At 38.0% G+C, this 17756-nt stretch overlaps 1 protein-coding gene across 1 annotated transcript in view; it reads left to right on the top strand.

Annotated features, from left to right (window-relative positions):
* The first annotated feature begins 2159 nt into the window (after positions 1-2159).
* LOC106986632 (complement C5) overlaps positions 2160-17756 on the top strand; it is a 91494-nt gene continuing 75897 nt past the window's right edge. Inside the window, exons 1-5 of the mRNA XM_015084812.3 lie at positions 2160-2297; positions 5927-6119; positions 8735-8897; positions 12879-12949; positions 16097-16188. Coding sequence (XP_014940298.2) covers positions 2233-2297; positions 5927-6119; positions 8735-8897; positions 12879-12949; positions 16097-16188 — 584 coding nt within the window. The 5' untranslated portion in view covers positions 2160-2232. The remainder of the gene's footprint in view (positions 2298-5926; positions 6120-8734; positions 8898-12878; positions 12950-16096; positions 16189-17756) is intronic.

Genomic DNA, 17756 nt, shown 5'->3' on the forward strand with positions numbered 1-17756 from the left:
TAAATAAGGTAAGAATAATAGTGATAGTATTGGGCTGACTATTTAGGTGGTAGGAACACCTTCATATCATGGTGACTTCCGAGAATAATAATAAGGAATTACGCTATTTGACTGGAGTGAAGAAGGGCAACACTGAGGCTGAAGAATCAAGTAGAATCCAGATCAGGAGGGGCCTTGTGAACTAAGTGAAGTCATGTGGGCTCTGTCCTGAGGGTAGAATCAACATGGCATTAGCAGGAAGGCCAGATGACCAGCAAAGTTTCTGCCAGACTTGGATTCTCCTCTTTTAGAGTTGCATATTTGTATAAAAGCTAAAAACTACCCCCGAAAGTCAACATTGTGAAGAAGAATCCACCTCTGAGCCATGTTTAAAAGGCAGTTAAAAAGTTTCAAACACACTTGAAAATCTGTGAATTGAATTTTGGTTTTAGTGGGGACCTCTGAGATCCATTATTTTAAAAAGTGTTTTCGGGGTGCCTGGGTGGCTCAGTCGGTTAAGCGTCTGACTTCGGCTCAGGTCATGATCTCGCGGTCCGTGGGTTCGAGCCCCGCGTCGGGCTCTGTGCCGACAGCTCGGAGCCTGGAGCCTGCTTCGGATTCTGTGTCTCCCTCTCTCTGACCCTCCCCCGTTCATGCTCTGTCTCTCTCTGTCTCAAAAATAAATAAAGGTTAAAAAAAATTTTTTTTTTAAATTAAAAAAAAAATAAAAAGTGTTTTCTTTCACAGAAATATGCCAATATGTTTGGAAATGCTTGCAAATGTTTGCAAATATCATTTATCACTATTGATTCTATAATACAAGCAAACTTCCTTGGGCTTAAAACACAGATATCTACGATGATTTGAGTATTCTTGCTTTCTCCTAAGTATCTTTTCCCGAAAATGATGGCAAAAGGACTTTGTTTGTTTTAACTTGACCCATCTTTCGTAACCCAGTTTAATCATTTCACAGATTCCCTTTTGAAATAAATGTACTAGATTGTCAGACAATCATGGAAGATTTTTTTTATCACCTCAATAACGTGCAAGAAATATCTTTAGTGAAATTTGTATATCAAATTCTCTTTTGTGTGACATTTTTCTAATGAGTTTAGTACTAAAATGTTGGTAAGGTTAAAACCTTATTTATTCAAAGCAAGGAATGCCAATGTGACCCTAAAACATCTGAATAATTGAAAAATGTCTAGAGAAATTGGTTCTGTTACTTTAGAATAAAGTACCTATTAGGTAATAAGGTAGATGAGTACAAATATAAGGAAGATTGTACATAAAATTTTTTCTAGCAAACATAAAACATACAAATCTCAAGGATAAAATTTTATTTCATTCTAAGTTAATAGACTTGTTTGTTATAGGAAGCTTTTTTTTTCTTCAGCTCTTCTATTAAAATTATTAAAATCTTCATTGAAAGGTATAAACATGAGTTTATTTTTTAAAAAAGATATTCTGCATCTGAATGAATGCAAATTTGGAATTTGTGTCATATGAATTAATAGATATTGGAGGATATCCATTCCCTGCTAAATAGAAAAGTATTTGATGGGTTATTTCCTAGAAAACAATGCCAGTGTCCTCAGCATGGCATTTTCATTGCCTATCACAATCTTTCGTCTACCTAATGTTCAGCATCTTCTGTAGACTGGGACAGACCAAGGAACAGTTCCATAGAGCTTCTCTGAAGATCTGTCTTATCCTTAGGCCATTTCCAGTGCCAATGACACGACCACTCAGGATTTCTCTAGAAAGATTACTTCATGAGCGTTGTCTAAACCAGACCTATCCTAAAATCATCTCATTTTGAAACTGAATCCTGGTGGGTCTCTGTCAGTATCAGAGCATATAGATTTATCAGAGGCATGCTCACAGACTGATACAACTTCAGAGCAGGTGTCCTGGTCAAAAGGGATAAGGCCAAAGGCAAAGAGATCTACTGGCTTCTAGCTTTGAGCCATTCATTCTACTGTCAAATTCCCATGTTAGAATCTCCTTATTTGTATTAATCAAAATAGATCTCTAGGTGTAAATCCCTTTCTAAGAGATCTCCTACCTCTGCATCTGGGCATTAAAGGGTGTTTTTCAGTTCTGATTTTAGTTTTCCGACTTAAAAGTCCCTCTTTCTGACGTTAATAATTAACCAGTAAACTAATGTACCCAAATTCTTCAATCTCAGTTTATTTAAAAGGAGAGTAGCTTCAAAAAGGTTATATCCATGGTTTACTGATACCTCCAGCCATGGGCCTTTGGGGCATACTTGTTTTTTTAATCTTCCTGGGTAAAAGTTGGGGACAGGAACAAACGTAAGTAAAAGAACCCATCTTCATTTATCAATGCATCTTAGTTGTGATGAGTGAAAAATAAATTCAGTAGATGGTGCTAATTTGAAAATAACTTTCTACTTCCTAGAGCACCTGGTGAATAGTCTCACCTCTGAATGAGAAAGTCATGGAAGCATTTTGATTTGAGGAGTGGCTTACAACACAGCAGCTTTATGGGATTGTTATTTATAAAAATCTACATAAGTGATTGTTTGAATTCCTCTTCAGAAGAGCAGAAAATAAACTCAAGATAACAAACTTTCTTGCCATTGATTGCTTATTTCTATTTGGTTCATAATTTTCTTTGTATATTCCATGTACTTATTGTACATAGTAAAGCACATGTTACTTTGAGGTCAATTCTAATACTGTGATTTGAAAACCTATTGTAACTGTTTCTAAATTTATGAATTAATTCTTCACAAATTTTGGTGTTATAGAAATATTGTGCATTTTAAAGTATTTCTTAAAAAATACTCGTTTGGGGGCGCCTGGGGGACTCATTCAGTAAAGCATCTGACTTCGGCTCAGGTCACAATCTCGAGGTTCATGCGTTCAAGCCCCATGTCGGGCTCTGTGCTGACAGCTCAGAGCCTGGAGCCTGCCTCAGATTCTGTGTCCCCCTCTCTTTTTTCCCCTCCCCTGCTCATGCTCTGTGTCACTCTGCCACTCAAAAATAAATAAATGTTTAAAAAAAATACTGATTTTGGGGGCACCTGGGTGGCTCAGTGAAGCGTCCAACTCTTGATTTCAACTCAGGTTATGGGTCAGGCTCTGCACTGACAGCGTGGAACCTGCTTGGGATTCTGTCTCCCTCTCTGTCCCTCTCCCGCTCGTGCTCACTCTCACTCCCTCTAAATAAATAAATAAATGAATAAATAAATAAATGATTTTGTATCTAGAAATAGCATTTTAGTAGTGAAAAGGAACTGGAAACTATCTAATTGAATCTACTTATTTCACATATAAGGATAAACCCAGACAGAGGGGAAAGTGACTTGCCAAAGATCATGCTGCTGGAGGGAGACAAAAGCAGGGCTTGTATTAAGGATTCTTTTTTTCCACTTTGGTTTGCTTTTTCTTTTTTTCATTTTGTCATAAATGTATACATAAATATTGAAAATATAAATATAAATGTATACTCAGGATGTCATAAATTTACAACACTCTCCCACCCCTATCTGATTTTCTCACATGGCCACAGTCTTACCCCCTTCCCTCGGTAGTTTTTATATACTTGCTTTTGAGAGGCAAGTGGCAAAAGTTCAGGGAGATTGAGATTAAGTGACTTCAAATTAGTAGTAGAATTAGGACTAGAACCTGGGTCTCATGATTCTGCATTCTTTCTACTACACCGTACTGGTCCTTAATAAGCATCTCCTTTCTTTCTCTGAAAAAATGACAGTGTGCTGTTTACAGCATAGCAAACAATATAATTAATTTGATTGATTGATTCAACAAAATTTATTGAGCACCTACCATGTGATAGGCACTGGGGATGTAATAGGTGGTATAAAGCTTGCATTCTAGTGGGAGAAGCAAATGATGGGTGGATGAATGAACCAATGAATGAATGAATAATATTAGGTGGCTATCAGTACAAGGAAGAAAAAAATAGAGTCAGAGGATAAAGAAATGATGGGGCTTTACCCCAAAGTTGTAGAAAGTGAGAGGAAGCAAATTATGCAAATATCTGGGGAAAGAGTATTCCAGGTAGAGGCCAAAATCATATTTTTGCCTCTCTGCAAGCTCAGTGGCCTGATCTTCTTTTCTTTTTAAAATATTTTTAATTAATTTATTTATTTTGAGAGAGACAGAGAGAGCGGGTAGCGGCAGGGGAAGAGAGAATACCAAGCAGGCTCTCCACTGTCAGTGGAGAGTCCAATGTGGTGCTCAAACTCATAAACCATGAGATCATGACCTGGGCCAAAACCAAGAGCCAGACACTTAACCAATTGAGCCACCCAGGCGTCCCTGGCCTGACCCTCTTAAACTGTTGAAAGAAAATAAGAAAAGTAGGATATATTTTTTTAAGAATGATTTTTTTATGTAAATAGATTGTGGTACTGATAAGCCAATAAAGACCAGAATCTGTATGAAGGGTGATTCCAAAGCCATCTTTTAGGGACTTCTAAATACTGAATACTTTATGTTTTATCATCACCACCACCACCACATGGACAATTCAAAATTAAAACAATATTAAACTGAAAAAGATAAAACGAGAATGCTGAAATTAAAATAGCGTATTTTTCTAGATTTTTCAGATTGCATAACTCTTGCTATCTAGTTTAGTATAGCAATTGAAATTGTTAACCTAGGAAACGGGCTGCTTGGGTTCAATTCCTAATTCTGTAACTTAACTGTGTGACCTTCGGCAAGTAAATTATCAGTTTCTTCATCTGTAAAATGGAAGTAATAATAAGATCTTCCTCACAGAGTGGTTGTAGCACAAAGTGAGTATATCTATCTACCTATCTATCTATCTAGTTGTTAAAACAGTACCTAGCACAGATTTCAGTAAATGTATCTTGTTATCAGCAAAACTTAACTTTTCTCATTTCCTCCTCTTCCTGGGTAAGCATTTGAGGAATTCAGATGATGTTTGGAAATCTGGAGATCTTTTCCCTCTTTTACAATTTGTTTGCTGCCAGATGCTTTAAAAGGACTTAATTGTTTCCAAATTAATTTCATTTGTTACCAAAGACTTCCTGACTTTTTAAACGTCATATTGTTGACAGGGGCCCGCAATAATTCTGCCAGGTGCCGTGGCAGGTGGCCTCCAGGCCTGTTCGGCCACTTGAATTAGTCCGTCACTGTGACCTTTTGGGTTGGAGCACACTTTTCTTTTCCTGTGTAATCACACATATGGCTCTCACTATCCAAATTAGCCACTTTCATGAAATATAACTAAGAGTTTATATTTGTAAGTGTTCTTTTAATAAACCAATGAAAATACACACATTTAAAAAATTTATTTCAAAAACCTATATAGACTCATTTGCATTCTTGTATAAACCATGTGAAAAACAATACTGGGAATAGCTTTTAACTCATTTTAGTCAAATTAAGGAAACTTAACATTTATCGAGTACTAAGCACGCTAAGTGTTTTCATATATATATTCTCATTTAGTCCTTACTGCAAGCTGGTAAAGAAGGTGATATTTTCACAGGTAAATTATTTTGGTCTTAGAAAGGGTTAGTGACTTTACCATGGTCACTCAACCAGTAGATGACAGACTGGAATTCAATCCCTGGTGCCTTTGTCGCCTTCTTCTTCATTGAGTAAATATATTGACCTTAGGTACATATTCCAGTCAACAGCATTCAAAGTCTCTCTTTGCTGCTGCGGCTCAGGGAAAGTGTTATTAGTACCTTTCTAAATGCTAACTAAATCTCCAGCTCTGTTTCTCAAGTCTTAATTCCAAGCTTCTTCTTCTTGGAAGCCATGCCGAAATTATCATAGATCACTAATAAACTTTGATTTAAAAATACCACTTTTGAGAAAATGTGCCTATTTGAATTTCTCAAGTGAGATGAAAAAATAAGAAACACGACGAAATGCAATCACCTAAAGATAACGGCCCTTTTTTTGTCCTGTTTCAACAGGTATGTCATTTCAGCGCCAAAAATATTCCGTGTTGGAGCATCTGAAAATATTGTAATTCAAGTTTATGGATACACCGAAGCATTTGATGCAACAATCTCTCTTAAAAGTTATCCTGATAAAAAATTTAGTTACTCTTCAGGCTATGTTACTTTATCCATGGAGAATAAATTCCAAAACTCTGCAGTCTTAACAGTATGTATTTATTCTTCATTTTCTTTATACATACAGAATATTCTCAACAAAATGTGTACCAACTTTGAATGTTGTAGAGATTTGGCCATTTATTATCACTCACCACTGTGTAATTATTAAATGATGTCAGTCACCCCTGATAATACAGATGAAACAGAAAACTCTAAATAGAAGAGTTGTATCTGCTTTTTGAGCAATGCATGTAAATTGTAATGATCGTATTGAAAAGTAAAATTGTACTAATGCAAAAATATTTGGAAATGAAGTGAAAATACTTGCTAACTGTGAAAATTGCCATTACAAAGAAATTGAAAAATATGAATATGCATCTTGATCTGTAATGCACTGCCTACAAAACCCCAACGATGCTATAGAACATTTGTTAGCTTGAACTCCAATATTCTGCAATTATAGCTTCCCAAACTAATAAAATTATTGGTTACCTGAGTGAACAGCTCCCATTGACAAACTGTATCATTCTGGATCAAATAACTTTTCCTTCTATGAAGATATTGTAGTGTACCTTGGTTAGAGTAGTGTTTGCAGCCATTTCTTATTTAAAATTCTAACTAAAAATTACTTCCTGCTCAAAATGCTGTTTTAAATTCTGATATAGATTCAAAAGTAAACAACCAGAAAATCAAAGACAACTAGACATGGAAGGGGCTCTGAAGCTCATTTAGACCAGTGTTTCTTTAAAATGAGCTCCTTAAAAAATAATCTATATTTGAAAGAGCTTAAGATTAGAGGGGTGCCTGGCTGGCTGGGTCACTAGATTGTGCACTTGTGATCTTGGGGTTATGAGTTCAAGCCCCACGCTGGGTGTGGAGATTACTTAAAAATAATAAAATTAAAAAAAAATAAAAATAAAAAACAAAAGAGCTTAAGATGAGAATTATATTGATATTCAGTATTTTGAATTTATTTCATAAATCTGTTTTGGTTTTATAATTATATAAAACTCATAAGCATAAGAAGATTACATTGGTCTGAGGTTTTACATATTTAAGTAACATTGTAATAAAAATAAATTTTTATTATATTATAAACAATAAAAAGTCAGCACTGAGAGTCCTCCAGAACATTTTATCCGTTATAAAATTTTTTAAGTTTATTTATTTATTTTTGAGAGACAGAGAGACAGAGAGAGTGAGAGGGGGAGGGACAGAGAGAGAGGGAAAGAGAGAATCTCAAGCAGGCTCCGCACTGTCAGCACGGAACCTGATGTGGGGCTTGAACTCACAAACCATGAGATAATGACCTGACCCAAAACAGAGTTGGATGCTTAACTGACTGAGCCACCCAGGCACCCCACATTTTATCCTTTAAATGGAGTCTGTATATTATTCAAGTTTGAGAAACACTGATCTAATTAAATTGTAACCAAATGTAGGAAGTTTTTCATTAATGTTCTTGATTGCAAATCCCCTAATCTCTTAAATACTTCCAGTTACTAGGTTTATTAAGAATTAAAATTAATTTCCCAATTAATTTCAGTAGACACTCTTATATCTGATGTCACTGGCCACACATGTGTGGCTGTTACCTTTAAATTTAAATCAATCAAATTTAACTGCAATTAAAAATTCAATTCATCAGTCACAATAACCACATTCCAAGTGCTCAAATAGCCACATGTGACTGGCGGCTACCATATCGAACAATGTAGATATTGAACATTTCCATCATCACAGAAAGTGCTCATGACTTGAGCAGACTTAGATAGTTAATTGAAAGAGTAGATTAAGTAGGCAATCATAAAACTTGATGCATATCTTCGGCATTTAATTTTACATTGTAATGTATCTTTGTTTGCCAATTGTTTGATGTTGTGCCAAGGTCTTTTCTTTAAGCATGGGCACCCTGGTTGGAGTGTCAAATCTTATTTATTATGCATTGCACCTTTAACAAATCATCTTTGTTTACAGTTTCTGTTTCTTTAAAACGGAGAAAGAATGTAAAGACACTTGTAAAGCAATCTGAGTGCAGAGTCTTTATAGGTTTCTACTGTCTTCCAAACTTTGACAGTGATCTCACAGATTTAATTCCACGGCTGTTGGTTTTAGGGATTAACTTTTACCCCATGTTTCCAAAGCCTGAGTTTTCATAGAAACACTTTTCTTTCTTGTATTACTCTTTATGTATTATATTTGCATATCATGCAAACGTATGTAAAGTAATTACAATTACATACACCAAATGAGAAAGCAGGCAGGTCAACCCGTGGGGGCAGAAGGATAGAGAGAGTACAAAGTATCCTGAACATCAGGCAGGATGTGGCACTGAGGGAGTGGAGAGCATGGGCTAATCCAGTGAGCTGATGAAATGAACGTTTGTTAAGAAGCTTCTATAGCAGCAGCTTTATTAAGGGTATATAAAATTTAGGAAACATGGAAACCAAAAGACTTTTAATTGCTTAAGGCTAAATCCTGACTATGATATTTGACAGTGACACACTTTGGGTAAAATTTATTCAGTTATTCTGGCTCCTCTACGACTTTTAAATGGTTAAATACTCATACCCATTTTTTTGTTCTATTGAAATGACAATAGGACTCAGAAAATCAAGTTTTTATAACCTAAAAACTATAGTCCATCAACATTTTCTTTAACAGGTACAACCCAAACAGTTGTCTGGAGGACAGAACCCAGTTTCACATGTGTATTTGGAAGTTGTATCGAAGCATTTTTCAAGATCAAAAAAAGTGCCAATAACCTACGACAATGGATTTCTCTTCATTCATACAGACAAGCCTGTTTACACTCCACAACAGTCAGGTAGGGTATAAGATGCCTCTTCCTCTGTGGTGGAGAGGGGGGGATTAACATTATACTGTAGAGTTTTTTTTTTACACTTGAAATTAAATGGACACAAGTTTCCCACTTGATCAAAAGAGTCTCAATTCCCAATGACTTCTATATTTATAAATAGCATTTTAATCTAAAATTTATATAGAAATTACTAAATACACCATTTAAGTATAAATTTTAAATTCGTATGGAAAGTACAAAATGAACCATTATATAATCTGCCCCATTAGTTGTTTCCATGGAGAAAAAAGCTTTTTTAAAAATTGCGAAATATTGTGTTATATTTTATTTATTAAACAAGTAGAAGATGTAATTGCAAATATAATTTTGGAAATGAGAAAATAATTTATTATGGAGCCATGTTCATTTTTTAAAAAGTTCCTTTGACTTTGGAGCTATTCCTCAAATTCAGAAAACAAATCCAACCCTAGGGAATCAGATGATTCAGCAAAGAATAAATTAGATAACAGATATATGGATATTAATTTTCTGAGGGACTCTACTTAAGAAAGTTTCTAATAGAATATTGCTTCATATTCGTGGTTCCTCTGTTAGTGGGAGAAAGGGCAGGATAGCAGGCAACATTCTATGACTGATGGATGACTGGATTTATTCCCAGTGAACCAAAAGTAAAACTCAAAAAAGTGTAGGGGTGCCTGAGTGGCTCAGTTGGTTGGGTGTCTGACTTTGGCTCAGGTCATGATCTCACAGCTCGTGAGTTCAAGCCCCATGTCAGGCTCTGTGCTGACAGCTCGGAGCCTGGAGCCTGCTTCAGATTCTGTGTCTCCCTCTCTCTCTGCCCCACCCCTGCTTGCGCTCTGTCTCTCAAAACTGAATAAAGGTCACATGTCTGCAGTCAGTTGACTCCTCTGTATCTTCTTCTCACCATCGTTAACTTTTGAGTACATCAAAGATAGCTTTATAAGAGCGCTACATGTGGGAGGGGAGTTTATGGACTTTCAATAATGTTATTGTCGGTGAAGGACAGGGGGAAGGGTAGAGGGACCAGCCAGCTTTGTGGAAACGCTTTTCACACAGTGCATACTTGCTAAATGTTGGTTGATGTTGGTGATGACAGTAGTAGGAAGGAACAGGCCTAACCATGGCCACTGCAGCAGGAGTTCCTGTTCAGACAAGCTCAGAAAGGAAAGGCCTAGAAAGGGTGGGATATTGCTGTCAGCTTGGACAGATTGTCATTGGCAGAGTAATAGCATCTCATGACTCCAGGAAGAGGACTTAGTATGTACATAGAGCCCATAAAGCTTGGGCCCTTTAAAACATAATCATACCTGGGGGTGCCTGGGTGGCTCAGTCGGTTAAGCGACCGACTTCAGCTCAGGTCATGATCTTGAAGTCCGTGAGATCGAGCCCCACATCTGGCTAGAAGCTCGGAGCCTGGAGCCTGCTTCGAATTCTGTGTCTCCCTCTCTCTCTGCCCCTCATCCGCTCACACTCTGTCTCTCTCTCTCTCTCAAAAACAAACTTTAAAACATAATCATACCTAGAAACAGACATATCTTTGCCCTTGTCCTCCTCTTATATCAAAGGACTAATTTAGGAGATTAGCACTCTGGAGCCAGATTGTCTGGGTTCAAACCCCAGCTTGGGCTGTTGTGAGCTCTATGACCCTGCACGTGTTACTCAACCTCTCTGAGCCCCACTTTCTTCATCTGTAGAATAGAGATAATACTAGAACTTACCTCACAGAATCGTTGTAAGAGATAAGTGAATTCATATGGATAAAGCACTTAAGACAATGCCTAGCTCAGAGTAAGCACTAGGGAAGTGTTTTCCATTACCATTTGATCTGTGGAATAGCACAAAGCCTCATTTACACAGAAGAAAAAAAATTACTTAAAAGTCATTCTCTTAGAACTGATTAAATCTTGTTATTTCTAGCTCTCATGTATTGATCCACACATTTAATCTGAAGATCCTTGAGGGATTTAGTGGAACCATCTTTAAGGCTAAAGGCTTAAGTCTTCAAGGCTTTGTAGGTTAAGGACTTCAGAATATTAGGCAAAATCCTTCAATTCCATACAACCTGTGTCCTGCCTTCCCCTCCAGCTTTATCACCCACCATGCTCCCCCTCATCTGTGGAAACCAGTCAAACTGACCTCTTTCTAGCTGCTTTCTCACACTACGTTCCTGCCCATATTAAAGCCTGTATATCTCTGCCTGGTACATGCATGCCCCCCCCCCGCCCCCGCCTGACTTATTAACACCCACTCGATTCCCACATGTCATCCATAGAGCACAGCCTTCTCTGACCTCTATGACTGCTTCAGATCTCCCTCTTCTATGCTCTGAGAAAGCCAGGCAGTGTCTTTGTATGCTTCTTAGCCTGGATTGCACATACACTTGTGATATCACGGGTTCGCTCTCTCCTCCACTCCGTGTCTGATTTGCTTACCGCCCTATCTCCAAGTCTAGCATCGTGTCGACACATAGAAGGCATTCAATACGCTTTTTTCAAAACCTAAGAAGCCATTATATTTGGTACTAAAGAATTATATTGATCTTGCCTCCAAATACACTGTTGCCGTGAAGACAAGATTAATTTTCTAATCTAGACTCCAACTGGGTAAAAAGTAGATATGTAGCAGTTGTAGAAATAACAATACTAAAATAAAAGTAATAAGCACTCATTGAGTAGTTATGATGCGCCAGGCTGTGTAACAGCTTTGTCTCATTTGGCCCTCACAATGCTACAGAATGGATACCAGCAGTTCTGTTTTACAGATGAGGGAACTAAGATTTAGAGGGATTAAGTCTCTCACTCCGGGACATGCTAGGAAGCGACCTTCCCAGGAATGAAACCAAAGTTTTGACCTCCAGAGTCTCCAGGGCCTGAGCTCTTAGCTCTTAACTTTTTGTGACATACAGCATCTGGCACATCCCAGTGACACTCAGTCTGAACTGGGTATGTCCCTAATGCAGAAGGGAGGACGCGAGGCGGAAGGGGGATGAGGGCAAGGGGGACAGCAGAGTGTGCATGGCGGGGGGGGGGGGGGGCAGATTTACTGAACATTTTGCTTTGACCTCATTGAAACCAATTTTAGAGAGCTTAATGTGGCTTCTTTATGTAGAGCTTTGCATAATACTAACCCTTTAAAAGGATTATGGCTCCACTTCAATTTTATTTTGTGGCTAAAGTTTTGGCCATGAAATGATTTGAGCATCAGTAAATGAACATCAGGGAAATTACAATATGTCGTATGGGAAGGAACTAGATCAGCAGGTCTCAAGCAGTTAAGAGTTCAATTCTAAGCAGATGCATTTGCTTAAAAGGCAGGGAGGGATCTATTAGCTGGCGGAAACAAATGAAGAGAACTAATTGTTCCTGAGCCCTTGCCATTACACATTCAACAATGACAGAACAATGGTAGGATCTGGCTCAATGAATCTAATAATACCACACAATTCAAAGCTGCCATTAGCAACAATAAGGGATACTTTGGGGGCCTTGCTGGTTTTTATAAGTGCAAAAGTGTATAATGTTGAAATCAAACTACCTAATTTTCCACTGAAATCTTCAACTCTTATACGAGACATTATATTCCCATATAACCATATGGTAGAGATCACTATGAAATTCTTTTTTTATTTACCATGAAATTCTTGATAAACAGTGGCCTGATGTGTGTTCCCCAAAAAGTTGTATGGATATACATTTTAACAAAATGACCTGTACTTTACTTTCACTAGGAAAAGTAGCTCTTTAAAGACATCCAAGAGAATTCTCTTTAAAAGAAAATAATCTTCAGTAATGTATATGTCTGTAAACTAACTTTTTCTTTCTTCTAAATATGGATTTTTTCTGTGTAGATTTTTGTGATTGAGTTTTTTTTTAATTATACTCATCTCTTTTAAGGATGATTATCGTAAAAAAATCAAAATACTCTTGTGTTTAATGGAGGTTTTGATAATATCAATTATTCTTACAGTAAAGGTTAGAGTTTATTCACTGAATGATGACCTGAAACCAGCCAAAAGAGAAACTGTCTTAACTTACATCGTAAGTATGTTATTTATTTAAATAATAATTTAGCTCATCTTCAGGATTAGGTATGTGGTTCCAAAACTCTGTCCTAACCCCACACTAACTCATTCAATGTTTGGTAAACGGTTATTGAACATCTTCTGTAAGTATAACATTGTAAGTCTATACCTCGACAATAGATATATGTAAAAAAAACTCATGAAAATTAACTTTCAGCAGTTATGACTTTGAGCTAAATGCTTTAAATATATCCTTCATGATTTCTTTCTTAAAAAGCATCAATCAACCACCAAGAGTTGGTTGACTATTAATTGAATATTACATCTGAGATTTTTTATTTGTACCATTCAAGATAAAGAATTATAATCTGGGCCACTTACACTTAAGAAACTTAGAGTTTAGGGGCGCGTGGGTGGCTCAGTCAGTTCAGCATTCAACTCTGGATTTCAGCTCAGGTCATGATCTCTCGTGGTTCGTGAGATCGAGCCCCGCATCAGGCTCTGCGCTGGTAGTGGGGAGGCTGCTTGGGATCCTCCCTCTCACTCTCTCTTTGCCTCTCCACAACTTGCTCTCTCTCTCTCAAAATAGGTAAACATTAAAAAAAAAAAAAACACCTTAGAGTTTAGTAACATACTAACACATGCAAAAAATAGTGTTAAAACATGAGATAAGTAAGGATCAGTAGTTATCAACCCTTTATCAGCCATAACATGCATAATAGAAGACATGCCTCCTGTGGTCTTACCAGTTTGTGTCACAGCCCTATAAAACTTTTGTGAGGAAGTAACACTCACCCATTAACAGCAGGTATATTAGTCATGGTCTTTCACAATAGGCTGCAGCCCCTTTTCTCCTACTAAAAAACCCTGTAAGATGAAAACCTTACCAGAACACAAGAAGGAGTGAACTACAGGGATAACTTGGAATGCTGTATAGCTCACAAAAATCATAAACCTTTAACAAACTTTAACCTCTGACTATGTTATAATGATTTACTTGTGAAACATCAGAGTGTGCCAAGAATGTGGCTGATAACTATTGATATAGACTGTAAACTCCAGCAGTCCAGAAAAGAGTTTAGGATGGCCAAGGGATGGGTCTAGGAAGAAGTGAGATTTGGACTAGGCCTGTAACAATTGAGCCAAATTGAGAGTGGTGGAGAAGACATGGGCAGGTTGCTAGAAAGGAACAACCGAGAACAGAATCAGAGGTGAAAGGAATTGGACAGGAAGAAAGCAATCTGATTCCAGAGCAGAGGCATCCCTGGGAAGAGAGGGGTCAATAAGATCTGAAAGTTAGAACAGGGCACCAGAGGCTTGAATAACCAGACCTGGAAGTTGAGAGTTGATGTAGCAGGTTGTAGGGAGGAACCCCTGCGGATTTACTGAAGAGACCAGGGAAAAGAATGGAGGGCAAATGTGTAGTCATGAGCACCACTATAGCAGAAGTGAAGGGATGTGCAGTAAGGGAATCCCATGCTGGGCTGCTGCAGAAACCTAGGTGCAGGGAGAGGTGTGGTAGCAGCAGCAGAAGAAATGCAGAGAGAGGCCCCTCAGACTGCCTGAATGAGGGTGAGGAGAGGAAGCCAGTGAGAGTGGCATTGACAGCCACTAGGAAGCCGATGTGAATTTACCAGTTTATAATGGGTCTGTGTGGGCTGGCTTGTCCTAAAACTATGAGCCTTTTCCTCTGAAACCAAGACTTGAGTTGAGGAATAGCTATACATACTGGAGTAGATACTACAGGACAAAACCACGCTGGAGTATAAACCAAACAAATTATACAGTAGGGCCAATGGCACATGAGATCAGAGGGAAGGCTAAATGGAGGTGAGAGGGAGGGCTGAAGCGATCCTTTTCTGGAATGGAACAGGTTTCAATTAAAAAAGTAGACACAGATTTGTAAAAGTAGTGGAGAACTTCCTATGTAGGGAACAGGATGAATTTTCCAATGGCAGCAGGAGGGAGTAAGAAAGGAGATCGCAAATAAACTGGCCAAGTGGTATTGGGAGTCTGGGAGGGGACAGAGTGAGGAGAGGCAGTGTCAGCTCAAATGCCCTTTTTCTGTCAGAAAACAGAAGAGGATGTGGACAGGTGCTTTTTATTTTATTTCTCCCAGTCGAGCTTCAGTGCTGAAAAATCCTGGCACAAGGGACACTGGATGCCAGTCATCCCATGTATGAGCTGCCCCAAGAAGAGAGGATTGAGGAATCTGATTCCAGAGCCACAGAGAATCTGTATACAGGAAGTGTCCCGAAAATAGTGCTCAAGAGAGATCACATGGAAGCACTGGGTGGGACGAACTCCAGGGATAAAGAACAGCACAGAAGATATTTAGCTGCCATCCTGATTCTTGTTCAGAATAGGCCTTTGTACCTCGAGGGAAAAACACCTTAAAATCCTGGCCGTGAATTTCACAGTCATGGCACATGGTGGTAAATTTCTGGATTAAGGTCAAAATGGACCTCTACATGTAGTCCAAAGAAAATTAAAAAAAAAAAAACCTCCTTTCAATAATTTTCAAACCCCCACATAGAAGGAAATTTATGGGGGAAGCTTTACGAAAACTTTCAAGTTTGATTAACCATTTTGGGTGTTTAATCAAGTTCAAAATGTCCATAGGGCACAATTCTAAAATGTCTTGCTAATAAAAGCATTTTATAGCATGTTTGCTTTGGAAAACTTCACATGAACAGATATGGAATTTGGGTTGTGGTACCTATAAAACCTGTAAGTTCACATTTGGTTAGTTATAACATCAGTTATTGTTACACTTTTTTTAGTTATACAACAGAAAGTTGAGTCTCTTCCAGATAATTGAGACTAGGATATGCCGAACACCAATATAAACCTCTCTCTCTCTCTCTCACTGTCTCTCTCTGTCCTCCCTCCCTCTTCTTTCCCTCCTTTCCTCTCTCTCTTTGACTCTCTCTCCCTCTCTCTCCCTCCCTCTCCCTGTGGCAGGGCATGGAGGAGAGGTTAAAAAGAGGGAGCTTAAATGAACCATATTTGCCGTTCACAACATGTAAGTGATCTTCCTCCTTCATATTTAATTTGGAGACATAGATATTCGTTAGTAAATATTTCCATAAGTCAAAGATAATATAAATCGATTGACTTGTTTTTGTGGCTTATGTGATTTGAGTTTGTTTTTTATTCAAAGGATCCTGAAGGATCAGAAGTGGACATTATGGAAGAAAATGATTATACCGGAATCATCTCTTTTCCTGACTTCAAGATTCCATCCAATCCTAAGTACTTTAAAGTATTTGTTAATATAAGTTTTCTCTAAAAAGCACATCTGGAACTTTTGGTTGTGAGGCAGATAACCAATCAAATGGAGCCACCTAGTGCTAACAACAAGTGGTGTAAGCGTGAAAGAAAGGAGGCTGTGCAAAACAGTGCCCTTGTGATGAGCACCGGGTGATGCATGGAAGTGTTGAATCACTATATTATACACTGAAACTACTATAACGCTGCATGTTAACTAACTGGAATTAAAATAAAATAAATAATGAAAAAGTAGAAAGACCCTAAAAAATGTTCTTCAACAAAAAGGGCACAACGTAAGTTTGAAACAAAATGTAAGTCTAATGAGAAGTGAGGCTCAGTTTCTGGCAAACAAAAACCTCCCACTTCTCATCAATCCTCTTTATATATAGAAATAAAAATTTGGGAGAGACAAAAATAGTCCCCAGGATTTTTTTTTTCATTAAAACCATCAACCCTCTACCCTTCAAGGAACCTAAGAGACTATCAGTCTAAAAGGCTGGTATGGTCCCATGCCTTGCTCTGAGAGTTATAAAAATATTGGTCCTCAGTAGTCTTTGTCTGTGTAGACTACCAGAAGACAGATTTCAAGAGGGAGAGTGTTCTCAGAGCCATTTCTTTTCTTTTTTCTTTTCTTTCTTTATTTATTTAGGCCTCATGTGAAAAGGATTTAAGGTGGCACCTAGGTGGCTCGGGCGGTTAAGCATCTGACTCTTGATTTCAGCTCAGGTCATGATCTCATGTTCATGGGTTCAAACCCCATGTGCAGAGCCTACTTGGAATTCTCTGTTTCTCCTTCTCTCTCTCTGCTTCTCCTCCCATGCTCCCTCTCTCTCTTTCTCTTTCTCAAAATAAATAAGTAAACATTTTAAAAATGGATGTAAGAACAGTTTAAACTGCTCAATGTAATAAAATGAATTCAATGTAATAAATATTTAGTGAGCATCTTCCTGATATGTGCAAAGCACATAAGGAATGAATACACAAAATGGAAATGAATAATCCACAGTCCGTGTCTTCATGGAAATTATAATAGAGTAAGACAAATAAGTGTACTTATATCTACCCTATGACCCAGCAATAGCACTGCTAGGAATTTACCCAAGGAATACAGGAGTGCTGATGCATAGGGGCACTTGTACCCCAATGTGTATAGCAGCCCTTTCAACAGTAGCCGAATTATGGAAAGAGCCTAAATGTCCATCAACTGATGAATGGATAAATAAGTTGTGGTTTATATATACAATGGAATACTACTTGGCAATGAGAAAGAATGAAATATGGCCTTTTGTAGCAACGTGGATGGAACTGGAGAGTGTTATGCTAAGTGAAATAAGTCATACAGAGAAAGACAGATACCCTATGTTTTCACTCTTATGTGGATCCTGAGAAACTTGACAGAAGACCATGGGGGAGGGGAAGGGGGGAAAAAAGTTAGAGAGGGAGGGAGTCAAACCATAAGAGACTCTTAAAAACTGAGAATAAACTGAGGGTTGATGGGGGGGAGGGAGGGAGGGGAGGGTGAGTGATGGGCATTGAGGAGGGCACCTGTT

Source organism: Acinonyx jubatus, chromosome D4 (genome assembly GCF_027475565.1).
Source record: "Acinonyx jubatus isolate Ajub_Pintada_27869175 chromosome D4, VMU_Ajub_asm_v1.0, whole genome shotgun sequence".
NCBI lineage: Eukaryota > Metazoa > Chordata > Mammalia > Carnivora > Felidae > Acinonyx > Acinonyx jubatus.